At 55.7% G+C, this 20802-nt stretch overlaps 2 protein-coding genes across 3 annotated transcripts in view; one reads left to right on the top strand and one right to left on the bottom strand.

Annotated features, from left to right (window-relative positions):
• MMP9 (matrix metallopeptidase 9) overlaps window positions 1–1264 on the bottom strand; it is a 30954-nt gene extending 29690 nt beyond the window's left edge. Inside the window, exon 1 of the mRNA XM_046678362.1 lies at window positions 1180–1264. The gene's annotated coding sequence lies outside the window, so the exon portion shown is untranslated. The remainder of the gene's footprint in view (window positions 1–1179) is intronic.
• Window positions 1198–20574, top strand: ZNF335 (zinc finger protein 335). 2 transcript variants are annotated; one of them, XM_046678358.1, is made up of 28 exons: window positions 1198–1323; window positions 1995–2239; window positions 3525–3738; window positions 4581–4658; window positions 4908–5213; window positions 5307–5447; window positions 6349–6495; window positions 7771–8023; window positions 8124–8301; window positions 9269–9381; window positions 10519–10537; window positions 10665–10781; window positions 10856–10932; window positions 11017–11177; window positions 11982–12214; window positions 13101–13194; window positions 13317–13411; window positions 16009–16268; window positions 17248–17359; window positions 17449–17823; window positions 18655–18797; window positions 18878–19032; window positions 19170–19273; window positions 19367–19444; window positions 19651–19734; window positions 19823–19888; window positions 19972–20053; window positions 20150–20574. In XM_046678358.1, exons 2-28 carry the CDS (start codon window positions 2045–2047, stop codon window positions 20275–20277), a joined length of 4008 nt encoding a protein of 1335 aa, XP_046534314.1. In that variant the 5' UTR covers window positions 1198–1323; window positions 1995–2044; the 3' UTR covers window positions 20278–20574. The 2 variants fall into 2 exon arrangements, with proteins under 2 accessions (XP_046534314.1, XP_046534315.1); XM_046678359.1 differs by lacking the exon at window positions 1198–1323 and having other exon boundaries at window positions 1536–2239; window positions 5310–5447.
• The last annotated feature ends 228 nt before the right edge of the window (window positions 20575–20802 follow it).

Genomic DNA, 20802 nt, shown 5'->3' with positions numbered 1-20802 from the left:
TATTGGCATGGGGTAGGGGTTGAGGGTGGCTCTGCAGGGCAGAGGCATCAGGTCCACGTTGGAAAATCACCCAGAAAGTGCAAAACCTGCCATCCTGCCATGTTGATGCAGCTCTCCAGGGCTGCGCTGGAGGCCTGGTCCTGCTGGATGGGAGGGAGCGGGGACGAGGGGGCCTAGCCCATCCAGAAGCCTCATGCTCTACTCCCCCTACCAAAACCTGCTCCTAGGAAAGGTCCAGGGAAACTCCCTCACACTCAGGCACAGACAAATTACAACAGCTCAAAGCACTTCTTGTCTTTGTAAATAGGTTTTCTTTACAGGAGTTTTTTGAGGTTCTTCCCCCCCCCCCGCCCGAAATTTGTATTTTTCAACTGAGGAAAATTAACCGTGCAAGACAGAGACTTAGCGACAACCTAAGCACCTCGCAGAATGCTAAAATGGCTTAAACGGAGGGTGGTGCCAAAAGTGGCATTTCGGCATCAGGAAGAGGGGCGCACCTCTCTGAAGGGCTGCAGACCTTTAATCTACACCATCTACAGTGAGCAGAGAAGAGCTGTAGGGCATGTCCTGCCTCCAGCTCTACTAACCTAACAAATACGTACACAAAGCTCACTAAGGGGGCCAGGCACTTACTCCTCTCCATTTCTCCAACTCCAGCCAACCGGACTTGCCTCCCGAGTCCCCTTACTTGATGTAACCTTGGACCAGCCACTTCCCATCTCCAGGCCTCAGTTTCCCCATCTGTACAACAAGGATTATCTGCTCCCCTCCTCCCAGGACACATCAAACCTAATCGGGAAGGGTTCGATTAGGTTCGATGAAAGCGTCAAGTAATCGATTAACAGCCAGGCGAAATGACCGATAACATTTACTTCGCCACGACCAAGTCAAAACCTCCCGGTCACCCCGCGCTTCCCTGAGCAGTTCCGGGAGGGGCGTGGCCAGGCCGCTGGGAGCCACGCCCCGGACAGTGGGGCGGCCTTCGCCGCGCCCAACTCTGCGGCCCAGGGAAGGGACCCAGCAGTGACGTCAATAGCAACCCCATGTAACCCTCCGCCGCGAGACAAAGTAGTCCCCAACCCTTAACTGACTCCGTCACCCATATCAGGCGACATATAAAATCCTAGACTTTCTCTGGACTCGATTATGGTTTTGAGGCCTCGGGGCGACCTTCCGTACATTGGAAACCTGTCTTTCTCCGAGTCGGCGTAGGAAGTAGTTCCGGACTACGGTAAGCCGATGGGTCCCTCCGCAGCAGGGGAAAGAGGATGGCGACCTCGTCGATGCCGGAGTCGGAGAGGAACGCGGCTACGAAAGCGTCAGGTGAGCGTCGGGTAGACTCGCGTCGCCCCACTGCACCCTGCCGTGAAGTGGGGCCACACTGCGGGGATACCCGGCAGCGAGGTCCCGGGCCGGCGGGGCTGTCCGAACAGGGCCCCGGGGTCCCAGGCCCTTTAGTCGCTCTCGCACTTGCCTGAGCGGAAACCCGCGCCGCCACAAGATGGCGTCGGGCCTGGAGCGCAGGCAGCGCCGGGGACAGCCCCGAGTCGCCAGGCCCCGGGACCGTCGCTGTCAGCCCCCTCCGCAGGGGAACCAGGGGAGGGGGGAGCGAGCCACTGACCCAGGGGGCCTGTGGGCTGTACCACCGACCCTGCACCCGGGGGGACTCGGGGGGCCTAAGGGCTGAACCACTGAGTTCTGACTGGGCCCTGAGAGCGAACCACGCTGCGGGAATCATGGAGTGGGGGGAGGAAAGGGTCATGCCGGCCATTGACCACCCTCCGGGGGATGGGAAGGGCCCTAGACTGGGAGGCAAGGCTTCTCGGTCCTGTTTTCCCGAAGCTCCCCACTCTATACACGAGAAGGCCCTGTGCTCTCGGAGACTCAGTCTTTGCATCTGCAAAATGGGCACACGGGTGCAGCTGGGTGGGCTGTGGTTTTCGGAGCCGGGGAGGTGGCCCATCTGTACCAGCCGCCGTCACCTCTTCTCGCAGAGTGAAGGCCTCAGACCCCGCGCCCCCCTGTCTCGTGGCCCCCCGAGCCGATGGAGGAGAACGAGGTGGAGAGCAGTAGCGACGCGGCCCCTGGGCGGCCCGAGGAGCCCTCTGAGAGCGGCTTGGGGGTGGGCACCTCGGAAGCCGTGTCGGCCGACAGCAGCGACGCGGCGGCCGCCCCTGGGCCGGCGGAGGCCGACGACTCCGGCGTGGGGCAAAGCTCGGACCGCGGCAGCAGCTCTCTGGTATGAACCGTGCTGGCCGGCGTGGGTGGAGGCAGGGACCGCAGGCAGCAGTGCCTGGCAGCCAAGGGGAAGCAGCCAGCAAGGCTTGCTTATAACTCATATTTGTTTTTGGTTTACTGTGAGCCAGGCAGCATGCCAAGCCCCTAACATGGATTTTCTCATTTTAGCCTCATACTTGTAATGCACATACCACTCTTTTCCGCATCTTACCGAAAAGGAAACCGAGGCATAGAGCGCTGACAAAGCCAGGATTCAAATCTAGGCTGTGACCTTACGCACTGTCCTCACTTTTTGAGTTGCAGATGTCCTGGTTCAAGTTTTGGCTCTGCCTCTTGATTCCCTGGGAGACCTCTTTGAGCCTGTCTTTCCATCTGTAAAATGGAACGGGAATACCTGCCTGAAGGTCTCTGTCGGGCAGACATTCTCTTGGAAACACTTTGTAAGACCATCCCCTCCTGGCTCTGATCTTGGACCAGCTACCCAGCTTCTAGCTCTGTTTTGTCAGCCGTAAAGTGGGAATGAGAAATATACCTGCCTCATTAGAGTTTTTGTGAGGATTAAATGAACTAACACATGCAAAGCAATTAAAACAGTGCTCCGCACATAAGCCCTTAATATGTATTGGACGTTAGCATTGTTATTATCTGCAAGATAGTGATCACTTTCCAGACATCACATTATAGAGGTGCATGACAATGGCCCACACTTTGGGGTCCAGGGGTTTCATTACTTCAGCAGAGATGGGTCTACCATGTGCCTTGCTTGTGCTGGACACTAGGGTTACAGCAGGGGACAAGACAGATGTGGTCCCACCCCTTGTGGAGGGTACAGTCAGACCTGGGAGATGTTACACTGCAGAGAAAATGGTGCTGTGATTGGGGGACACAGGTGACTGCAGCACTGTGGGGGGCAGAGTCAGCTTCCTAGAAGAGCTACCAGCTAAATGGCAGTGAGGAGGCTGGGTAGGAGTGAGCCAAGGTGCGATGCTGGGAAGCGTTTCAGGCAGAGGGAACAGCTTGTTCAAGAGCCCGGTGAAAACAGCTCTGCCTGGCTGTTGCAGGGGATGTGGGGCCTCTTACCTGACTAGATCCAGGGACCTTGGGACTTATTCTTAGGGGGCTCTGTGACTAGAGAGCTTCTCCCACTGGTCCTCAGTGGGGCTGAGGGTGTGGGTGACTCCACTCACCATGTCCTTGGGCCAAGGAGCTGTATCTAGTGGGTGGCAGCCTGCCCTGTCCCATCTCCAGCTCCTAAACTCCCTTCCTCCCTGTTTCCTGTACCCCAGGAGGAGGTATCCGAGAGCAGCTCAAGCACGGACCCCCTGCCCCATGGCTACCTCCCTGATTCATCTTCTGTGTCCCGTGGGCCGGTGGCAGGGGTGACAGGCGGCCTCCCAGACCCCAACATGCTGGTGTCCGACTGCACAGCTTCTTCCTCGGACCTGGGCTCAGCCATCGACAAGATCATCGAGTCCACTATTGGGCCTGACCTCATCCAGAGTGAGTTAAGCAGAGGGTGGCAAGAGTTAGCACCCAGGGGTTTCCCTGCAGAGTTCAGCAGAACCAGCTATGCACGCCCCAGCTGTGCAACCCCAGGCAGATAACCATACCACTCTGAATGTGTACCATGAGAACAACTCCCACCTCATGGTGGTAAGTGACAATGAGACGATGCAGTAAAGTTCTTAGCATAGAGCCTGACATGTGATAAGCACTCAATAAATACAGAAACAGTAATACCTGACTTTGTACTGGGGTCCGTTCTAAACGCTTCACATACACTACCTCATTAATCCTCCCGGTAACCCCAAAAGGTAGGTGCTGTTATTATCCCCACAGTCTAGGTGAGAAATCTGAGGCACAGAGGATGTCCCATAACTTAGCCACTGTCGCCAGCAAGTGTTGGGCTGTGAGCTCAGTCTGACTCCTGAGCTCACGCTCACGGTTTACCACACTGTACCTTCTATTATTAGTGATGCACATAAAGGCTGTGGCACCTGGAGAAGCCCTAGGATGACCTAGAAAGCCAGCTCTAAGAAAGTGGGACAGGACCTGGGCCTTGACCTTGGGGAAGTTTGGAGAGGAAGGAGAGGGACTCTCCAGGTTTAGTGAGCAGTCCAAGGCGGGGCAGCTGGGGTAGCCATGGCATCTGTGTGACTGCAGGGTGGTGTGTCACACACATCAGACCTCCCAACAGCCCTGCCCTTGGTGGGACAGAGAGGCAACTGAGGCTCAGAGGGGTGATGCAGCTGGTTCCCAGTCATATGGGTGAGCCAGAATGAGTGTGGGCAGTGACAACTGTCATTCTCAGCTGGGAATCCCATCCCCACATCTCTGCCTAGGCTGCATCACTGTGACCAGTGCTGAGGATGGTGCAGCTGAGACCACACGGTACCTGATCCTGCAGGGACCAGACGATGGTAAGACCCCACACGCTAGACCCAGGGAGCCCTGCAGTGGGCAGGGAAGTAGGAGAGGGAGGCTCTGCCACAAATTCACTGTGTGATCTTGGTGGGTTATCCGCTGCTCTGGGCCTCGGTTTCCCCACTGTCACTCTGATGGGGAGTTGGAGTCTAGGATCCCTGGGCCTGCCTTAGAGGGACAGCTCTAGCTCGTGGCCAACCTCCTCCTCCACTTCCCTTCCTTCTGATTCCCTCACCCACCTCCAGGTGCCCCCATGGCATCACCGATGTCCAGTTCCACCCTGGCCCACAGCCTGGCAGCCATCGAGGCCCTGGCGGATGGCCCCACATCCACATCCACATGCCTAGAGCCACCCGAGGAGGCGCGGGGTGGGCCCAGCTCCCCAGCGCAGCTGCCCCCGGGCTCTGGCGCGGAGGAACCAGACCTGCAGAGCCTAGAGGCCATGATGGAAGTGGTGGTGGTGCAGCAGTTCAAGTGCAAGATGTGCCAGTATCGGAGCAGCACGAAGGCCACACTGTTGCGCCACATGCGGGAGCGGCACTTCCGCCCAGGTGCGTTGATAACCATCTACCTGGCTGGGACTGCATGGGTGGGGGTGGGGTACTGAAAGCCAGACGTGGCAAGCTTGTCTTACCCGCCTCAAGCAGCAGCAGCAGCAGCAGCAGCTGGTAAGAAGGGACGTCTGCGGAAGTGGGGCACCTCGACCAAAACTCAAGAGGAAGAGGGGCCTGAGGAGGAAGACGATGATGACATCGTAGACGCTGGTGCCATTGATGACCTGGAGGGTAGGCCACCATGGCTCCCATGCCTGCTACCCCCACCCCCATCTACAAATACTGAGCTCTTTCTGGCCTACCTGGAGAGCCAAGAAAGAGGAACTGACACAGACAGCCATGGGTGCCTCCAGGATAAGACAGAGGAGTTGGGGCTCTGAGACCAGGACCTCTGTGTGCAGCTGGGCGGGCTGTGCACTGAAAAAGAGCGGCACATCTAAGAGGGCTGCATTCACGTTTGTCCAACAGAAATAAAATACAAGCCACATATGTACTCTTTTCTTTTTTGTAGCCAGATTTTTAAGAAAAGGAAAAAGAAAAAGGTGAAATTAAGGTTCATCATATATTTTATTTGTTCAATATATCTAAAATATTATTTCAATATGCAATCATTATAAAAAATCGTTAGTTATTTTACTTTCTTTTTTTATATTAAGTTTGGGAAACCCAGTATATATTTTACACTTAGTTATGTCTCAGTTGAGCGTAGGCACGTTTAGGGTGCTCAATAACCACATAGAACTAGTGGCTCCTGCGCTGTCATAGACGCTGTGTCTTGCATAGTCATGGAGTTGGTAGACTTAAATGTTTATTACAACTGTTTTCCAGCAGTGGCTGTGAAGTGTCTTGAGGAAGGGGCATCTTTTACTCATTCCCGCAAAGGTGCTGTATGAGCTAGTGGTAGGTGTCAGGAGAGGTGCAGAGAAACGACCACAGAGGCTTAGAGAGGGACCCTCACAGCCAGCCAGGGGGACATAAGGAGGGCTTTCTGGAGGAGGCATCACTGGTGGGCTTGGAGGAGGAGTGGGCAGGGTTAGGGAAGGGGGCCTTTTTCTAGGGTTGCTGGGCAGAGTGTCAGGGCTGAAAGGGCAAGTCCAGCACTGGTGCCCACCTTCGGTCTCCGTCCCCGCAGAGGACAGCGACTACAATCCGGCTGAGGATGAGCCTCGGGGCCGGCAGCTGCGGCCCCAGCGCCCCACTCCCAGTACGCCGAGACCCCGAAGGAGACCTGGCCGGCCCCGGAAGCTGCCTCGCCTGGAGACCTTGGACCTCCCAGATGGTGAGACTTGGTCGTGGGAGGGCCATGCCCTGGCTTGCAGCATTGCAGGCTCGGGACAGGAAAGACCTAGTCGTGGGTGCGAGTGCCAGCTCTGCCGCCCGCCAGCTGTGTGACCAGGAGCATGGTGCTTTCCCTCTTGACTCTCCCACACCCTTTTATGAATGGAGACGATAGCACCTGCCTTTTAGAATTGTTTTAAGGCTTAAATGTACAAAAAAACCCACATGGTAGCTGTTCTTGTACTTGCAATTTGGGGGGATGGTTATATTTTTTAGTTTCCTTTTTTTTTGTTTTAAGATTTTAGTTTTCCTTTTTCTCCCCAAAGCTCTCCGGTACATAGTTGTATATTTTTAGTTGTGCGTCCTTCCAGTTGTGGCATGTGGGACACTGTCCCAGCATAGCCTGATGAGTGGTGCCATGTCCACGCCCAAGATCAGAACCAGCGAAACCCTGGGCCACCCAAGCGGAGCGCATGAACTTAACCACTCAGCCATGGGGCCAGCCCCTACTCTCATTTTTAAAATAACGTTTTGCTGAGATATATGTATGAAAAAGGACACCTATCCTAAGTGCACAGCTCAGTGAATTCTTACAAAATGAACACACCTGTGTAACTTAGCACCCCTATCAAGAAACAGGATGTTACCAGCATTGTCTATATCATTTTTAATTTTTAGAACATTATATTGAGATGCTATTGATGTTTTTGAATAGGTAACGTGTTCAGAGGATTCAGACTTGAAAAGGTTTGCCAGTGTGTACAGTGTGGTTTCTCCCTTCCTCCCGTCTGCCCTCCAGCCTCCCAGCCTCCCTAGGAAAAGCAAAGATAAAGTGCTATTGTTGCTCCCCAGACCTTAGAATGTTCCCGTGAGGTGAGGTGAGGTCAGGTCGCTAGACCAGCGATTATCATCTCCGTGTGACAAGTGGGAGAAGTGAGACGCAGAGAGAGGCGCGGCGTTGCCCGGGGACACAGAGCAGATGGGTGATGGCGCTGGGCCTGGAGGTCCCCAGCTGCCTGGGAGGCCCCTGCTCTCGCTGCGGCTCCGGACTCAGGGTTAAGTCATTTAAGGCCGTGCTAGCAGCATTTCAGCTGCGGGAGGGAGCGTGTGTTCACGCTGCCCTCTCACCACAGGCTGGCTGGCCCGTGACCTAACGTGCCCATCAGTGGTCTGTGATAGCGTGCGGGGGGAGTGTTGTGGCTGGCCTCTGACACACCTGTCCATGTCTGTCCTCGTGTGGCCATGGCTGGTCTCTGACCTGCTGTGTCTGTGGCAGGTGTGGAAGGAGAGCCTCTGGTGAGCTCCCAGAGTGGACAGAGCCCTCCAGAGCCACAGGACCCTGAGGCGCCCAGCTCCTCAGGCCCAGGATGCCTGGCAGCCCTGGGCAAGGCCGACAGGGCCCCCATGGAACCCGGTGTGAGCCAGTCAGACGCAGACCACGCAGCACCCTCCTGCCAGGATGAACCCGACGCTCTGCCCCGCCGCCGGGGCCGACCCTCCAGGCGCTTCCTAGGCAAGAAATACCGCAAGTACGTGGAGCAGAGAGGTGAGGGGCAGAGAGGTGAGGGTTGGGGAGGCAGCTGGGCGGCCTCAGCCCAGCCGCACATCTCCCCAACACCCTCCCGGCAGGTATTATTACAAGTCACCCAAACCGCTTCTGAGGCCCTTCCTGTGCCGCATCTGCGGCTCGCGCTTCCTGTCCCACGAGGACCTGCGCTTCCACGTCAACTCCCATGAGGCAGGAGACCCTCAGCTCTTCAAGTGCCTGCAGTGCAGCTATCGCTCCCGCCGCTGGTCCTCACTCAAGGTGTGGCGGCTGAGGAGGGGAAGGCGCTGGGCACGGGGAGGAAGGGAGGCTGGATGGGAGAAGGTGGTAGAAGTTGACCGGTGGCGCCTAGAGGGAGTGGAGTTCATGGGGCATTCCCGGGCACCCTGTCTTGGCCGCCAGTGCCCTGAAGAATGTCGAAGTGGGCCTCCCTGGGCAGTTTTGCAGGTTGCACACTGCATAGTGGCATCACATCTTCAGGGGAGCTGTTCACGTTGTGGACATCATAGATTTGCTTGTTGGCCACCACAGGCTGGCAGACGCCAGTAAAAACTGATTTTATCTAATTCAGAATGTTAGAAAGTTTTCCAGCAGATGGCAGTATTGTGTCTCAAGAAAGGGGCTCCTTTTCCTCGTTGACCCAGCCATGCCCTGTGGACCTGCAGCAGCCCAGTGCCCAGTCCTTGCAGGCACACCCTAATTTCATCCTCACGCAGCCCGAGGAGATACTAGGTGTCCATAGTCCCATTTTACTGACCCAGGACTGCAGCTTGGCTTGGCCAAAGTGAGGTGGCAGGTTGACCTTTGTTGGGGGTGTGGGTACCGCAAGCACAAATGGCCAGAGCCCCTTGCTTTCTGCACACAGTACCTCCTGCCTCAGACAGGACCCCCTGGCCTGGAAGTTGTTCTCTGGAACCCCGCTGTGGGGTGTTCCAGTGCAGTGGGGAGGGCACAGGCTGTAGAGCTGTGCTGCCGTTCACAAGGTCACTGTGGGAGCTCGGCAAGTCCCTTCACTCAGAGCCTCAGTTTCCTCTTCTGTCAAATGGTGAGCAGGACAGGGCGAGGTGCAGAATAGGTGCTCTCGTAGGGGAGAGTCCCCAGCCTTCACAGGCTCTGACCCTCGCAGCTCGCTCGTTCTGAGAGTCTGCTCCCACAGCAACTCCAAGGCTGGGCACAGGCAGGGCAGGAGGCTGAGCCCCAGCCCACTGTCCTTTTGCCTCTCTCCCAGGAGCACATGTTCAACCACATGGGCAGTAAGCCCTATAAGTGTGACGAATGCAGCTACACCAGTGTCTACCGGAAGGACGTCATCCGGCACGCGGCGGTGCACAGCCGGGACCGGTCAGTGGGTGTGGGTGGGAAAGTGGAGGCCAGGGATGGCCATGTTTCCCATTTACTGAGCACCTGCTCTGGGCCAGCCCCATTCACAGCACATCGGGAAGGCAAGGTGATGTGTCCCAGATCGTGGCTCAGAAGAGGGCAGTAGCGGGGCCTTGAGGTCCCTTATTCAGTCTCTTCCCTGCTGCGAGCTTTGGAAAATGGGGACATTGTTGAGGGGATTAAAGGAAATTGTAACCGAAAGGGGCTCAGTAAATGATCCAAGGAGCTTCCAGGCTCCAGGTCCAGACCCCGTCTCTCCTTGCCCTGAGAGAGCAGACCTAGGACAAGTAGATGGAGAAACAGAAACCCTTAGGGGCCTAGTGACTGCTCGGTGAATGTAATCAGATCTGTAGCTTCAGGAAGGAGTTGGCTTTCACGGGGGGTGCTGTGTGAGCAGAGGTTGGATACGGGGATCCACGAGGACAGTGATTCTCAAACCATGTTTGTGGGAAAGCCAGCTCTCCAAGATGTTTATAGGTTTTCTCAAAAAAAGAAAAAGGAAGGTGGGGCTGGCCCCGTGGCCGAGTGGTTAAGTTCGCGCGCTCCGCTGCAGGCGGCCCAGTGTTTCGTTAGTTCGAATCCTGGGCGCGGACATGGCACTGCTCATCAGACCACGCTGAGGCAGCGTCCCACATGCCACAACTAGAAGAACCCACAACGAAGAATACACAACTATGTACCGGGGGGCTTTGGGGAGAAAAAGGAAAAAATAAAATCTTAAAAAAAAAAAAAAAAAAAAAAAGAAAAAGGAAGGTGGAGTTCTGGGTCCACTTAAGATTAAGAACACCAGGCCAAACACCTGGTTCAACAGCTCTCTTTCCTGCAGGACTTCTCAGAGCCTTTAAAATGCAAATGTATTTTGTGAGTGAGAGAAAGAATGCACAATTCCCAGATCTAGTTGACTGCGGAACTTATTTACAGCAGCTTCTTGGCATTTTCCCCAGCGCCCAGTTGGGGAAATACCCTTCTAAGGGAAAGAGGCTTGAGTGGGGAGTGGGGAGTGGGGACACTCAGGGCTGAGACTGGGTCTGGATCCTGTGAGAGGGCTGGGGGGGCTTGGAGACGCGATGGTCTAACTCCCGTGCCTTTCTCCCCCAGGAAGAAGAGGCCAGATCCGGTGAGTCTGGGGCCCAGGCCGGGAAGGGAGCCTGCTTGAGGGCTGCTAGGGGCGCGGGGCAGAGGCAAGTTCTCACTCTCCCTCTTCCACTTCTCTCTCCATCCGGCCCCTTCTTGTCCCTTCCCAGACCCCGAAGCTGAACTCCTTCCCCTGCCCTGTGTGTGGCCGTGTCTACCCCATGCAGAAGAGACTCACGCAGCACATGAAGACACACAGCACTGAGAAGCCCCACATGTGTGACAAGGTGGATGGGGCCTGAGGTGGGAGCGAGGGGCCTCCCTGGGTGATCCCACATCTAACTCACCGGACCCCTCACAGTGTGGAAAGTCCTTTAAGAAGCGTTACACCTTCAAGATGCACCTGCTCACGCACATCCAGGCTGTTGCCAACCGCAGGTACATCCCCGAGGAGGGTCCCTGGAGATGGAGCACTCCCACCCCACCCACCCGCTAAGCTTCCATCCCTTTGATCACCTCCAGGTTCAAGTGTGAGTTCTGTGAGTTTGTTTGTGAGGACAAGAAGGCGCTTCTGAACCACCAGCTGTCCCATGTCAGCGACAAGCCCTTCAAATGCAGCTTCTGCCCCTACCGCACCTTCCGAGAGGACTTCCTGCTGTCCCACGTGGCCGTCAAGCACACAGGTCAGGCCAGCAACTCCACAGCCCCACCCCTCCAGCCTCAACTCGCCATGTCCCTGATCAGAAGCCCGGCTCCGTTCTCTTCCTGCCCATGGCAGCTCCAGCTGTGGGAGCGCTCGGAGCCTTTCAGTCGTCGGGGAGTCCCGGCTGGGGGTGTTCACTCTCCAACCTCAGCTCAGATGCAGCTCAGCCGGCTACTCTCTGGGTGGCCCTGGGCCAGTCACTTGCCCTCTCTGAGCCTTCCCTAGCTGTGAAATGGGGGAATCAGAAGTACCTACCATATGGCTGTTATAAAAAAGAGTTCCACTTGTTCCCTGAGCCCTGTCTGTGCTGGGCACTGAAGCTAGAGATGGGTCTGAGAGAGGTCCTGCCCTTGGCAGATGAAGCATCGGAGGAGGCACAAGCATATGCTTGGCCCACGGAAGGCGAGAAACTAGAAGTTGGTTCTTTCTCCTCCTTGGGGCCCAGGCCTCTGGTAGGCACACTAGGAGGGGAGATTAGAGAAAGGGAGCCAGGGGCGCCTTTAGTCGGATTCCTGTCTCCCTGGGGGGAGGATGAGTCATAAGAGGAGTGTGCGGGGGCGTGCCCTTGGAAATAGGCACTCGGGAAGGCTGTGAGTGCAGAGGGCTGACCTGGTTCGTCTCTGTCCTGGCGCACCGGAGCGGACAGCGGCCTGTGTCTGCCCGAGCCTGGGCATGCATGCCTGGGAGTGCGTCAGTGGACAGGTCCTTGGGGTCACGGGAGGCTTCCTGGAGGGAGTCGTGGAGGGGTGGGCAGGCGCAAGCATCGCCTCACGTGTGCCTGCAGGGGCCAAGCCCTTTGCCTGTGAGTACTGCCACTTCAGCACGCGCCACAAGAAGAACCTGCGCCTGCACGTCCGGTGCCGGCACGCCAGCAGCTTCGAGGAGTGGGGGCGGCGCCACCCCGAGGAGCCCCCGTCCCGCCGCCGCCCCTTCTTCTCGCTGCAGCAGATCGAGGAGCTAAAGCAGCAGCACGGTGCGGCCCCCGGGCCACCCCCTGGTTCCCCGGGACCGCCCGAGGTGAGCGCAACCAAGCAGGCAGCAGGCAAGGGGGCTAGAGGTGGGCTGGGAGGGCAGCGTGACGTCGCCTCTCCCAGCCCCAGCGTCCTCATGTGCACAGTAGCTGCAATAGACTGATCCTTGTCTCTCTAGATTGTGGTACAGAACAGCTGAGGTCACAGATATGACAGCCCTGAGCTCAGAGTAGGGCTGGCTTTCCAGTGCTAGTAATAGAGAACGGAAACGTCAGTATCATAGTTGAGAGAATAGTTTATTCTTCTCTCGTGAAAGAAGTCCAAAGGTCAGCGGTCCAGGGTTTGTGTAGTGGCTCCATGTCAGTCATCAGGGACCAAGCTCTGAATATTGTTTCCCAGCCATCCTAGGCATATGACTTCCATCTTTGTGATTCCCTCATGGTCCAGCATAGCTGCAGGAGCTCCAACCTTCCTAGCCACATCCCAGGCAAGAAACTGGATAAGGGTAAAAAGGATGCCTGCCATCTGTCCATCTGTCTTTCTCAAGAACTTTATCAGAAGCTCCTGCTTAGCCACATGGCCACACTTTACGTAGCTACAAGGGAGGCTAAGAAATAAAGTCTTGTAGCTGAGTACATTGTCTCCTCCCTCCCACCCCAGAAGATGGACCGCTGCTCTGGAGTCACCCAGTATTGTGTTCAAGTCCTAGTTCTGTTAAACTTGCTAGTTTTGGGGTCGTAAGCCAGTTACTGCACCTCTCTTGAGCCTCAGTCAGTTCATCTGTAGCTTTGAGCTGGTAAATATCTTCAAAAGTGGTTAGAAAGATGGAGCAAGCCAACAGAAGTAAGGCGCCTGACGTATAGGAGGTACTTGGTAAATGGCACTTGAATCTGAGCAGCCCTCTCTGGCTTGGCCATATCCCCATCCCACAGATCCCCCCAGAGGCAGCACCTTTCCAGTCACCTGAGACTCCCCCACTGCTCTGTTCTGACACCCTGGGTGGCGCCACCATCATCTACCAACAAGGTGAGCTCTCAGGGAGCTGGGCAGGGTCAGGACTTGTGCTAGTGGAGGATGAAGGATGGGGAGGGTGGTGTTGGGTGCCCGTTTTCCAGCCCTTCCTAAAGCTCAGGTCCCACCCAACCCAGGAGCTGAAGAGTCAACCGCAATGGCCACGCAGACAGCCTTGGATCTGCTGCTGAACATGAGCGCTCAGCGGGAGCTGGGGGGCACAGCCCTACAGGTGAGCAGCCGGGGACCTCCTCCCTTACCTAGTGCCTGTAGATGCCCAGCTCTGCACTGACACTGGAAGTACAGGGAAGCAATCAATCAGCCATGCCCCGGCCTGTGGGAGCTCCCAGTGAGTGGGGGAGGCAGACCCACTGACATCCAGTGGGCAAACGCAGAGGAAGGGGCCCAGCTGTGCCGCGGAGGTCAGCGGATCTCCCACTCCACTCTCCGGAGTCACCAGAGATCTCTGCCATGCCGAGTGGCATGCACCACCCCCCATGGCTTCTGGGGCCCTGTTCTTGATTGGTTTTGCTCTAGCTCTGTGGCCGCCCTGTGCCCGTGGGTCTGAACTAGCTTCCCATCTAGCCTAGTGTCCTCATTCCATGACACCTCCTCCAGCCTGAGGACTCCCCAGGCTTTCTCCAGCTCCGACCTCTCTTGTTCCCTGCACCTCGAGCCCAACTCTTCCTCCCCGAGCCCACCGTCCTTACTTCTCCCTGCTCCACCCAGGCGCCTGGGGCCACCTTCAGGCCTCCCTCCCCTCCACCGGCACATGCCCGCACTTCTCTAAGGCAGGGAGAAGCTCTGAGCACCTCCAGTCTCCCAGCCTCTGGCAGAGATGTAGAGTGTGTGTTTGAGGTGATAAATTCCAAGAACTTGGAGCAATAACATGCTGCTGGGGTTTGGGAGACAGACAAGACTCCGTGGAAGAGGGAGCCTGGTGTTGGGCCTGGAAATCTTGGTAGTATTTAGTTTGTGGCATTTGGGGGTGTATGGAGGTTTTACATTTTTAGATAGTTAAATAAGCAGACTGGTCTTTATAGTTTTTGCCTTTGGTATCATCCTTAGAAAGGCTTCCCTCATCCCAAGATTATATAAACATGCATTTATATTTTCTTCTGAAGGTTTCATTTTTTTACACTTAAATCTTCACCTGGAATTTATTTTTGGTGTATGCAGAAAGGTAGGGGACTAACTTCATTTTTTCCCGAAAGTTGTCCAGTGCAGTATATCGAATAATCTAATCTTCCCCAGTGGTTTGCAATGTCCCCTTGTTTGTGTACAAGGTCCCCTCCTGTGTAGGTGTCTGCTTCTAGACAAGTTCTGTTCTGTTGATCTCTCTGCTGCTTTCATACCAGGATCATTCATTTTGGGGTTTTTTTTTTTTCTGATTACAAAAGCATATGCCTATGAAAAACCAAAATGAATATTAAGACATATTCTATGCAGAAAGTGAAAGTCCTTAACCTTCCTCCCCTCCTTCGGTTGACCGCTGTTGACAGGGTAATAGCATTTTCCAGTTCTGTCCATGTGTACACTAACAGAGACCTGTCCTTCCTTCAAAAGAGGATCTCACTATTCATGCTCATCGACAACCTGCCTATTCACCCAGCAGTGAGGCGCGGCGTGGCTGGCACACACAGGTCCCCTCCTCCGTAGCATCTCCGTATCACGTCTCCACATCATTCCAGCATGTTGATGTTCTCAGGTTTATGTAATCAGTCCTTTATAGGTTGGGTTGTTTCTGGTTTTTCATTAACTCAAGGCAGTGCTTCAGTGCATGTATATTTTCAGGTGCTCATAAATACTTTTTAGTTAAAAAAAAAAAGCCTCCTAGGAGTAGAATTGGTAGGTCTGAAGGTATGAAGCCAGCCTCATAAAAAGATATGTCAGTTTATATGACCACCACTATAGTATATTTCCCTACCCCCTTGCCAACACTGGGTGCCATCAGTCTTTGTAAATCTCTTCTATGTGACAGAGTATATTTCATGGTCTTAATTTATAATTTTGCGATCATATATGAAGTCAAACTTCTCTCTGTTCACAGACCATTTTATTTCTTCTCTGACTTACCTGCTTGTGTCCTCTATTTTTCTATTAAATTATTAGTCTTTTTATTATTGCTTTGCAAGAGCTCTTTGTATATGAGGGAAGACCATCTTTTATTTCATATAAATTTTTCAGTACTTCCCTCCCAATTTCTTTGTTTTTTTATTTCATTTTATGGTTTGTTTTGCAGTTTTAGCATCTTTTTCTGTCATGATTAGAAATATCTTCCCACCCCAGGGTTATAAAAATACTTATGCACATTTTCTTTTAATATATTTAGTGTTTTATTTATTATATTTCGATCTTTAATCCATTTGAAGCAGACTTTGGAGTAAGATGTGAGGTGGAGTGCTGACTTTACTTTTTTTCTTAAATAGTTTGCCCCTTGTCCCTCTCCCCTAAGATTTCTCAACAGTGGTGCTTTCAGCCAGATGATTCTCTGTGGTGGGACTGTCCTGTGCATCGTGGGAAGTTTGGCAACATCCCTGATCTCTACACACGAGATGCCAGTAGCATCTGTTCCCCAGTTGTGACAACCAAAAATGTCTCCAGACATCGCCCAGTGCCCCTGGGGGGCAATGTCACTCTGCTGTATTCTTGTTTAGTCTGCTTAGAGTGCATCTTAGAAGAACACACAATTGGGGTTGGTGGAGTAGTGGCAGCACTTGGTCTGGCCAGAGTGTGGGTGAGCTGTGAGGCCCTGAGGTGGAGAAGGGTCTTGAACCCCAGCTCCTTTGCCACAGACCCTACTCATAATGCCCACTGGTGCCATTGCAGGTGGCCGTGGTCAAGTCGGAGGATGTGGAAGCACAGTTGGCATCCCCTGGTGGGCAGCCGTCCCCAGCAGGTGCTGCTCCACAAGTGGTCACCCTCCATGTGGCAGAGCCGGGGGGCAGTGTGGCAGCTGAGAGCCAGCTAGGCCCCCCTGACCTACAGCAGATCACCCTGGCACCCGGTCCATTTGGCGGGGCTGGCTACAGTGTCATCACAGCACCTCCTGTGGAGGAGGGGACATCAGCTCCTGGCACACCTTACAGGTGAGACCTGCTGCCTGCACCGCCCCCTGCAGCCATTTATAGACGCACGTGGGGGAGTCAGATGAGGACCTTGCCCACCCAAGCCTTGTTGGCAGGTGGCAAAAATCCTAATATGTACGAAGTGATTAGGCTGTAGGGGAGTCATCTCCTTCTCAGGAGGTCAGGAGCTGCAGTTTTATGGCCACTCACATGTTCCAGGCACTTGACGTTATGAAGTCACCTAAACCATTCCCGTGAGAGCTGCGGTTCCCTCATTTTACAAATGAGGCCATAGGCCCAGGAGGTTGAGTAACTCGCCTGGGGTCAGACGTGCAGTAGGCGAGGATTTGAACCCCGTTCCCTTTGGTTCTGAAACCTGTGTGATCTTTGTTCTGGATGATCCCTGAGGTGGTTCCAGCTGTGACCTTCGGAGCAAGCTCAGGCTCCTTGCTGGCATTGGAGGCCCGGCAGCGGCACTTGGCTTCATCTACACTAAGCGAGTTTGGGGCAGAAATGATTATATTGTATATGTTCACTGAACCCCTGGGCCATCTGAGGAAGCCCTGAATCCAAGTGCTAAATTGTTCAGCTGGAGTGGGAATCAGGATCCCTGAGGCAGCACCTAGGCAGCGCAGACTGTCAGCCTCTGCCCTCTACTCGTGGGCTGCGGGTCCTTGTCAGCCCTGCCTCCCCACTGGCCTTCTCCTGCCCCACTTGGCCAGACCTGGGCTGGACCCCTGGGGCCCTTTGCCTCACTGCCCCCTTAAGGGGGCAGGGATTATCATATGTGAGAAGGATGACATGCTGGACACATGGTCACCATTTAGAGAAGAGAGAGTGGAGGTTTAGTTGGTAAAGGGCAGAGCCAGGATTCAAACCAGAGAGTCCATTTGTGGTGGCAGTCACCTCAGTTGATGACTTTCTTGGAGAAAGGGACTCGTGTGGCCCTCTATACCTTCTCAGAACCCTGCCTCACCCCTCCCCTCCTCTCTGCCCGCAGCGAGGAGCCCCCCGGGGAGGCAGCCCAGGCAGTGGTTGTGAGCGACACCCTGAAAGAAGCTGGCACCCACTACATCATGGCAGCCGATGGGACCCAGCTGCACCACATCGAAGTGAGGCTTGGGGTAGTGAGCCCTACCCCGTCTCCTCACCCTCCTTCCCTCCCCGCCTCAGCTCTTCATGCTCCCCGATCTCTCTACAGCTGACCGCAGATGGCTCCATCTCCTTCCCAACTCCAGAAGCCCTGGCCTCTGGAGCCAAGTGGCCCCTGCTGCAGTGTGGGGGGCTGCCCAGAGACGGCCCTGAGCCCCAATCTCCAGCCAGGACCCACCGGGTAGGGGACCCCCAGGGCTCTGCCTCCCCACCTCCTGCAGCCAGCAAAGCCCTGGGGCTGGTGGTGCCCCCCTCGCCACCTTTGGCAGCCATGGCATCGTCAAAGAAGTTTTCCTGCAAGATCTGTGCTGAGGCCTTCCCGGGCCGAGCTGAGATGGAGAGTCACAAACGGGCCCACGCCGGGCCTAGTGCCTTCAAGTGCCCTGACTGCCCCTTCAGTGCTCGCCAGTGGCCTGAAGTCCGGGTAGGTGTTGTCGCCTATGCCTCCGCTGACATTCGTTTGTGTAACAAACCTTGACTGAGCCCTCCTGGAGCCAGGCCCTCTGCCTCCCTCTAGGGTCAGAGATGACTCAGCAGGGCCTACTCTTGGGGAGCTCAGTCTGGTGGGGAGGCAAACCAGACGGTGTGACTAACACCAGACAGTGTCCCCATAGTGAACAGAGTGTGCATGGCAGAACACAGGCAGGGAATGGGTCGTGTGGACGTAGAGTGCTGGGGGAGACGTCACAGAGGTGGTGATGGCTAAGCTGGGCCTGCAGGAGCAAAGACACAGGCGTGGTGGTGTGAGGCATGTTTAGGGAAACTGTAATGGTCTAGAACATGAGGGCAGAGTTCAAGGGAAGCAAGGGAGACGACGTGGAGAAGCCGAGGGAGGGAGGTTCTGTGGCAGGTTCACAGTCCAGTTTTGGGGGGCTCCCTCCACTCACCCGAGGATTACCGGTTTTCAGATCCAGCCATGCACTAAATCCTCACAGCACCTCAGTGAGGGGAGCAGGGCCCAGAACCTTAGAATGTCAGGGCTGGAAGAGACCTTCAGAGGTCCCCTCGTCTGAATCTGTAAGTTGCACGGAGTAAACTGAGTCCAAGCAAGGACAGGGTATTCCAAGTGACCTGATGACAGAGTCTGTGGTTTTTTCCCCTCTCAGCACACAGCAGCACCAGATCTTGGTCTGGTTTGTAGTTTTTACCAGCTCCTCCAAGATCCACTTCACCTGAGAACAGGTTCCCTGACAGCTCTGTCTGTGGGGAGCTGTCTGTCCTGACCCACCGGTGCCTGACTCTGCTCCTTCTGCAGGCCCACATGGCCCAGCACTCGAGCCTGCGGCCCCACCAGTGCAGCCAATGCAGCTTCGCCTCCAAGAACAAGAAAGACCTGCGGCGGCACATGCTGACCCACACCAACGAGAAGCCTTTTGCGTGCCACCTCTGTGGGCAGCGGTAAGGCTGGGTATAGATGGGCAGGGGCTGCTGGGCATGCATGGTGGGACCACCCCTGAGCCTTCTTCCCTCCCCTCCAGTTTCAACCGGAATGGGCACCTCAAGTTCCACATCCAGCGGCTGCACAGTCCTGATGGGAGAAAGGCAGGGACCCCTACTGCCCGGGCCCCAGCCCGGACCCCCACCCAAACCATCATCCTGAACAGTGATGATGAGACACTGGCCACACTGCACAGTGAGCTGCTTCTGGGGCCCCAGGGTGGACCAGGCACTTGAGCCCCTGCCCCAGAGAGCACCATTGGGCAAGGGTGGGGGCCAGGGTATTTCAGGTTTCCCCAGAGCCCAAGTGAGCATGCTCCCCTCTCTGCCCAGCTGCACTCCAGTCCAGTCATGGGGTCCTGGGCCCAGAGCGGCTACAGCAGGCACTGGGCCAGGAACACATCATCGTGGCCCAGGAGCAGACAGTGACCAATCAGGTGAGAGCCTGGGCTGGGGGCCTTGCTGGCAGGCCGCAGGCATGGGTGGGGGCACACAGAGAGCTGAGGCTAGAACTAGCTTGGCCCTGGCAGGAGGAAGCCACCTACATCCAAGAGATCACCACAGCAGATGGCCAAACAGTGCAGCACCTAGTGACCTCTGACAACCAGGTGAGCTGCTGCTGACCACCTCAGCCCCGTGCCCTTCTCCTCAAGGCCCACTGTGGGGAGGAAAAGTACTTTACAAACCACCCCTCCCAGTGTCCGTGCTTGCAGCTGCCGTGGTTGATGGGGCGTGTCTCTGGCCCCGTCGTCTTCCTCCCTGAGCTCCTGGTGAGTGGGGCCCCAGCACCTGCCTCCTCGCCACACTTCTCTAGGTACAGTACATCATCTCCCAAGATGGCGTCCAGCACCTACTCCCCCAAGAATATGTCGTGGTCCCAGAAGGTCATCACATCCAGGTACGCCAGGCCTGGGGCGAGGGTAAGAAATGAGAGGGGGGATGTACCACCTTCTTCTGGAATCATCAGCTTGGCTTTCTCTCTCCAGGTACAGGAGGGCCAGATCACACACATCCAGTACGAACAAGGAGCCCCATTCCTTCAGGAGTCCCAGGTGGGGTCCTTGGGGGACCAGGTAAAAATGGGGCATGGGCAGGACCCCTCCAGGGCCACATCTCATCGGCTTCTCCCTTCCAGATCCAGTACGTGCCTGTGTCCCCGGGCCAGCAGCTGGTCACACAGGCCCAGCTTGAGGCTGCAGCACACTCAGCTGTCACAGGTATGGAGCTAGACCCTGAGGACTGTAGGGGCCTGGGGCTCACGCCTAGCTTTTGGGGCCTGAGGCTCACCATCCTTTCCCCCTGCCCCCCAACAGCGGTGGCTGATGCTGCTATGGCCCAAGCCCAGGGCCTGTTTGGCACAGAGGAGGCAGTGCCTGAACACATCCAACAGCTGCAACACCAGGGCATCGAGTATGATGTTATCACCCTGGCTGATGACTGAAGCCCAGGAACGCAAAGCAGACCGTGGATATTGGGGCCAGCCCTGCTGGGGGTGGGAGGAACCCACTGGGACTCACCTCCCTGCTCCAACTAGGGTTGCCAGCTACTGGGCAGCCAGCATCCTGTCACTCCAGGGGAGCCAGACCTGTGCTGCTGGGGTTAGGGGACAGCCATGGGCCCCAGCCAGGACCTGCTGGGTGCCTCAGCCTGCAGGCAGGCTTTGGGAGAGAAATTTATTTTTGTTTGGATGGACCCACTGGCTCTTCAGTCTCAATAAAGGGACCAGAGTCCAGCCCTGGCCAGCTTACTTTGTCCACTTGCTGCTACAGCCTGAACCAGGCACGGACTTGGGAAGCAGGCGGAAGGAGGAGCCTGTTACACCCACAAGGGTGGGAGTAAGGTGGAGGCTGCCTGGCCCCACAGTGCACCTTGCCCTGCCTCTGTAAGTACAGTGGCCCAACGGCAGGGAAGACCCTTGGGGCAGAGGCCTGATGATGGGAGAGATGGCTGAGCCAGTGAGAGCCCC

The sequence above is a fragment of the Equus quagga genome, chromosome 12 (assembly GCF_021613505.1).
Source record: "Equus quagga isolate Etosha38 chromosome 12, UCLA_HA_Equagga_1.0, whole genome shotgun sequence".
Classification (NCBI taxonomy): Eukaryota; Metazoa; Chordata; class Mammalia; order Perissodactyla; family Equidae; genus Equus; species Equus quagga.
Note: the sequence above shows the minus strand (reverse complement) of the source record. Positions and strands in the feature narration are given on the sequence as shown.

Excerpts from the sequence above, each read along its gene's own strand:
- ZNF335 (XM_046678358.1), top strand. The coding sequence starts at position 2,045 with ATGGAGGAGAACGAGGTGGAGAGCAGTAGCGACGCGGCCCCTGGGCGG. Across the intron at positions 8,302-9,268 it reads GCCGCTGGTCCTCACTCAAG|GAGCACATGTTCAACCACAT; the intron begins GTGTGGCGGCTG and ends CCTCTCTCCCAG. Across the intron at positions 19,735-19,822 it reads CAGAAGGTCATCACATCCAG|GTACAGGAGGGCCAGATCAC; the intron begins GTACGCCAGGCC and ends TTCTCTCTCCAG.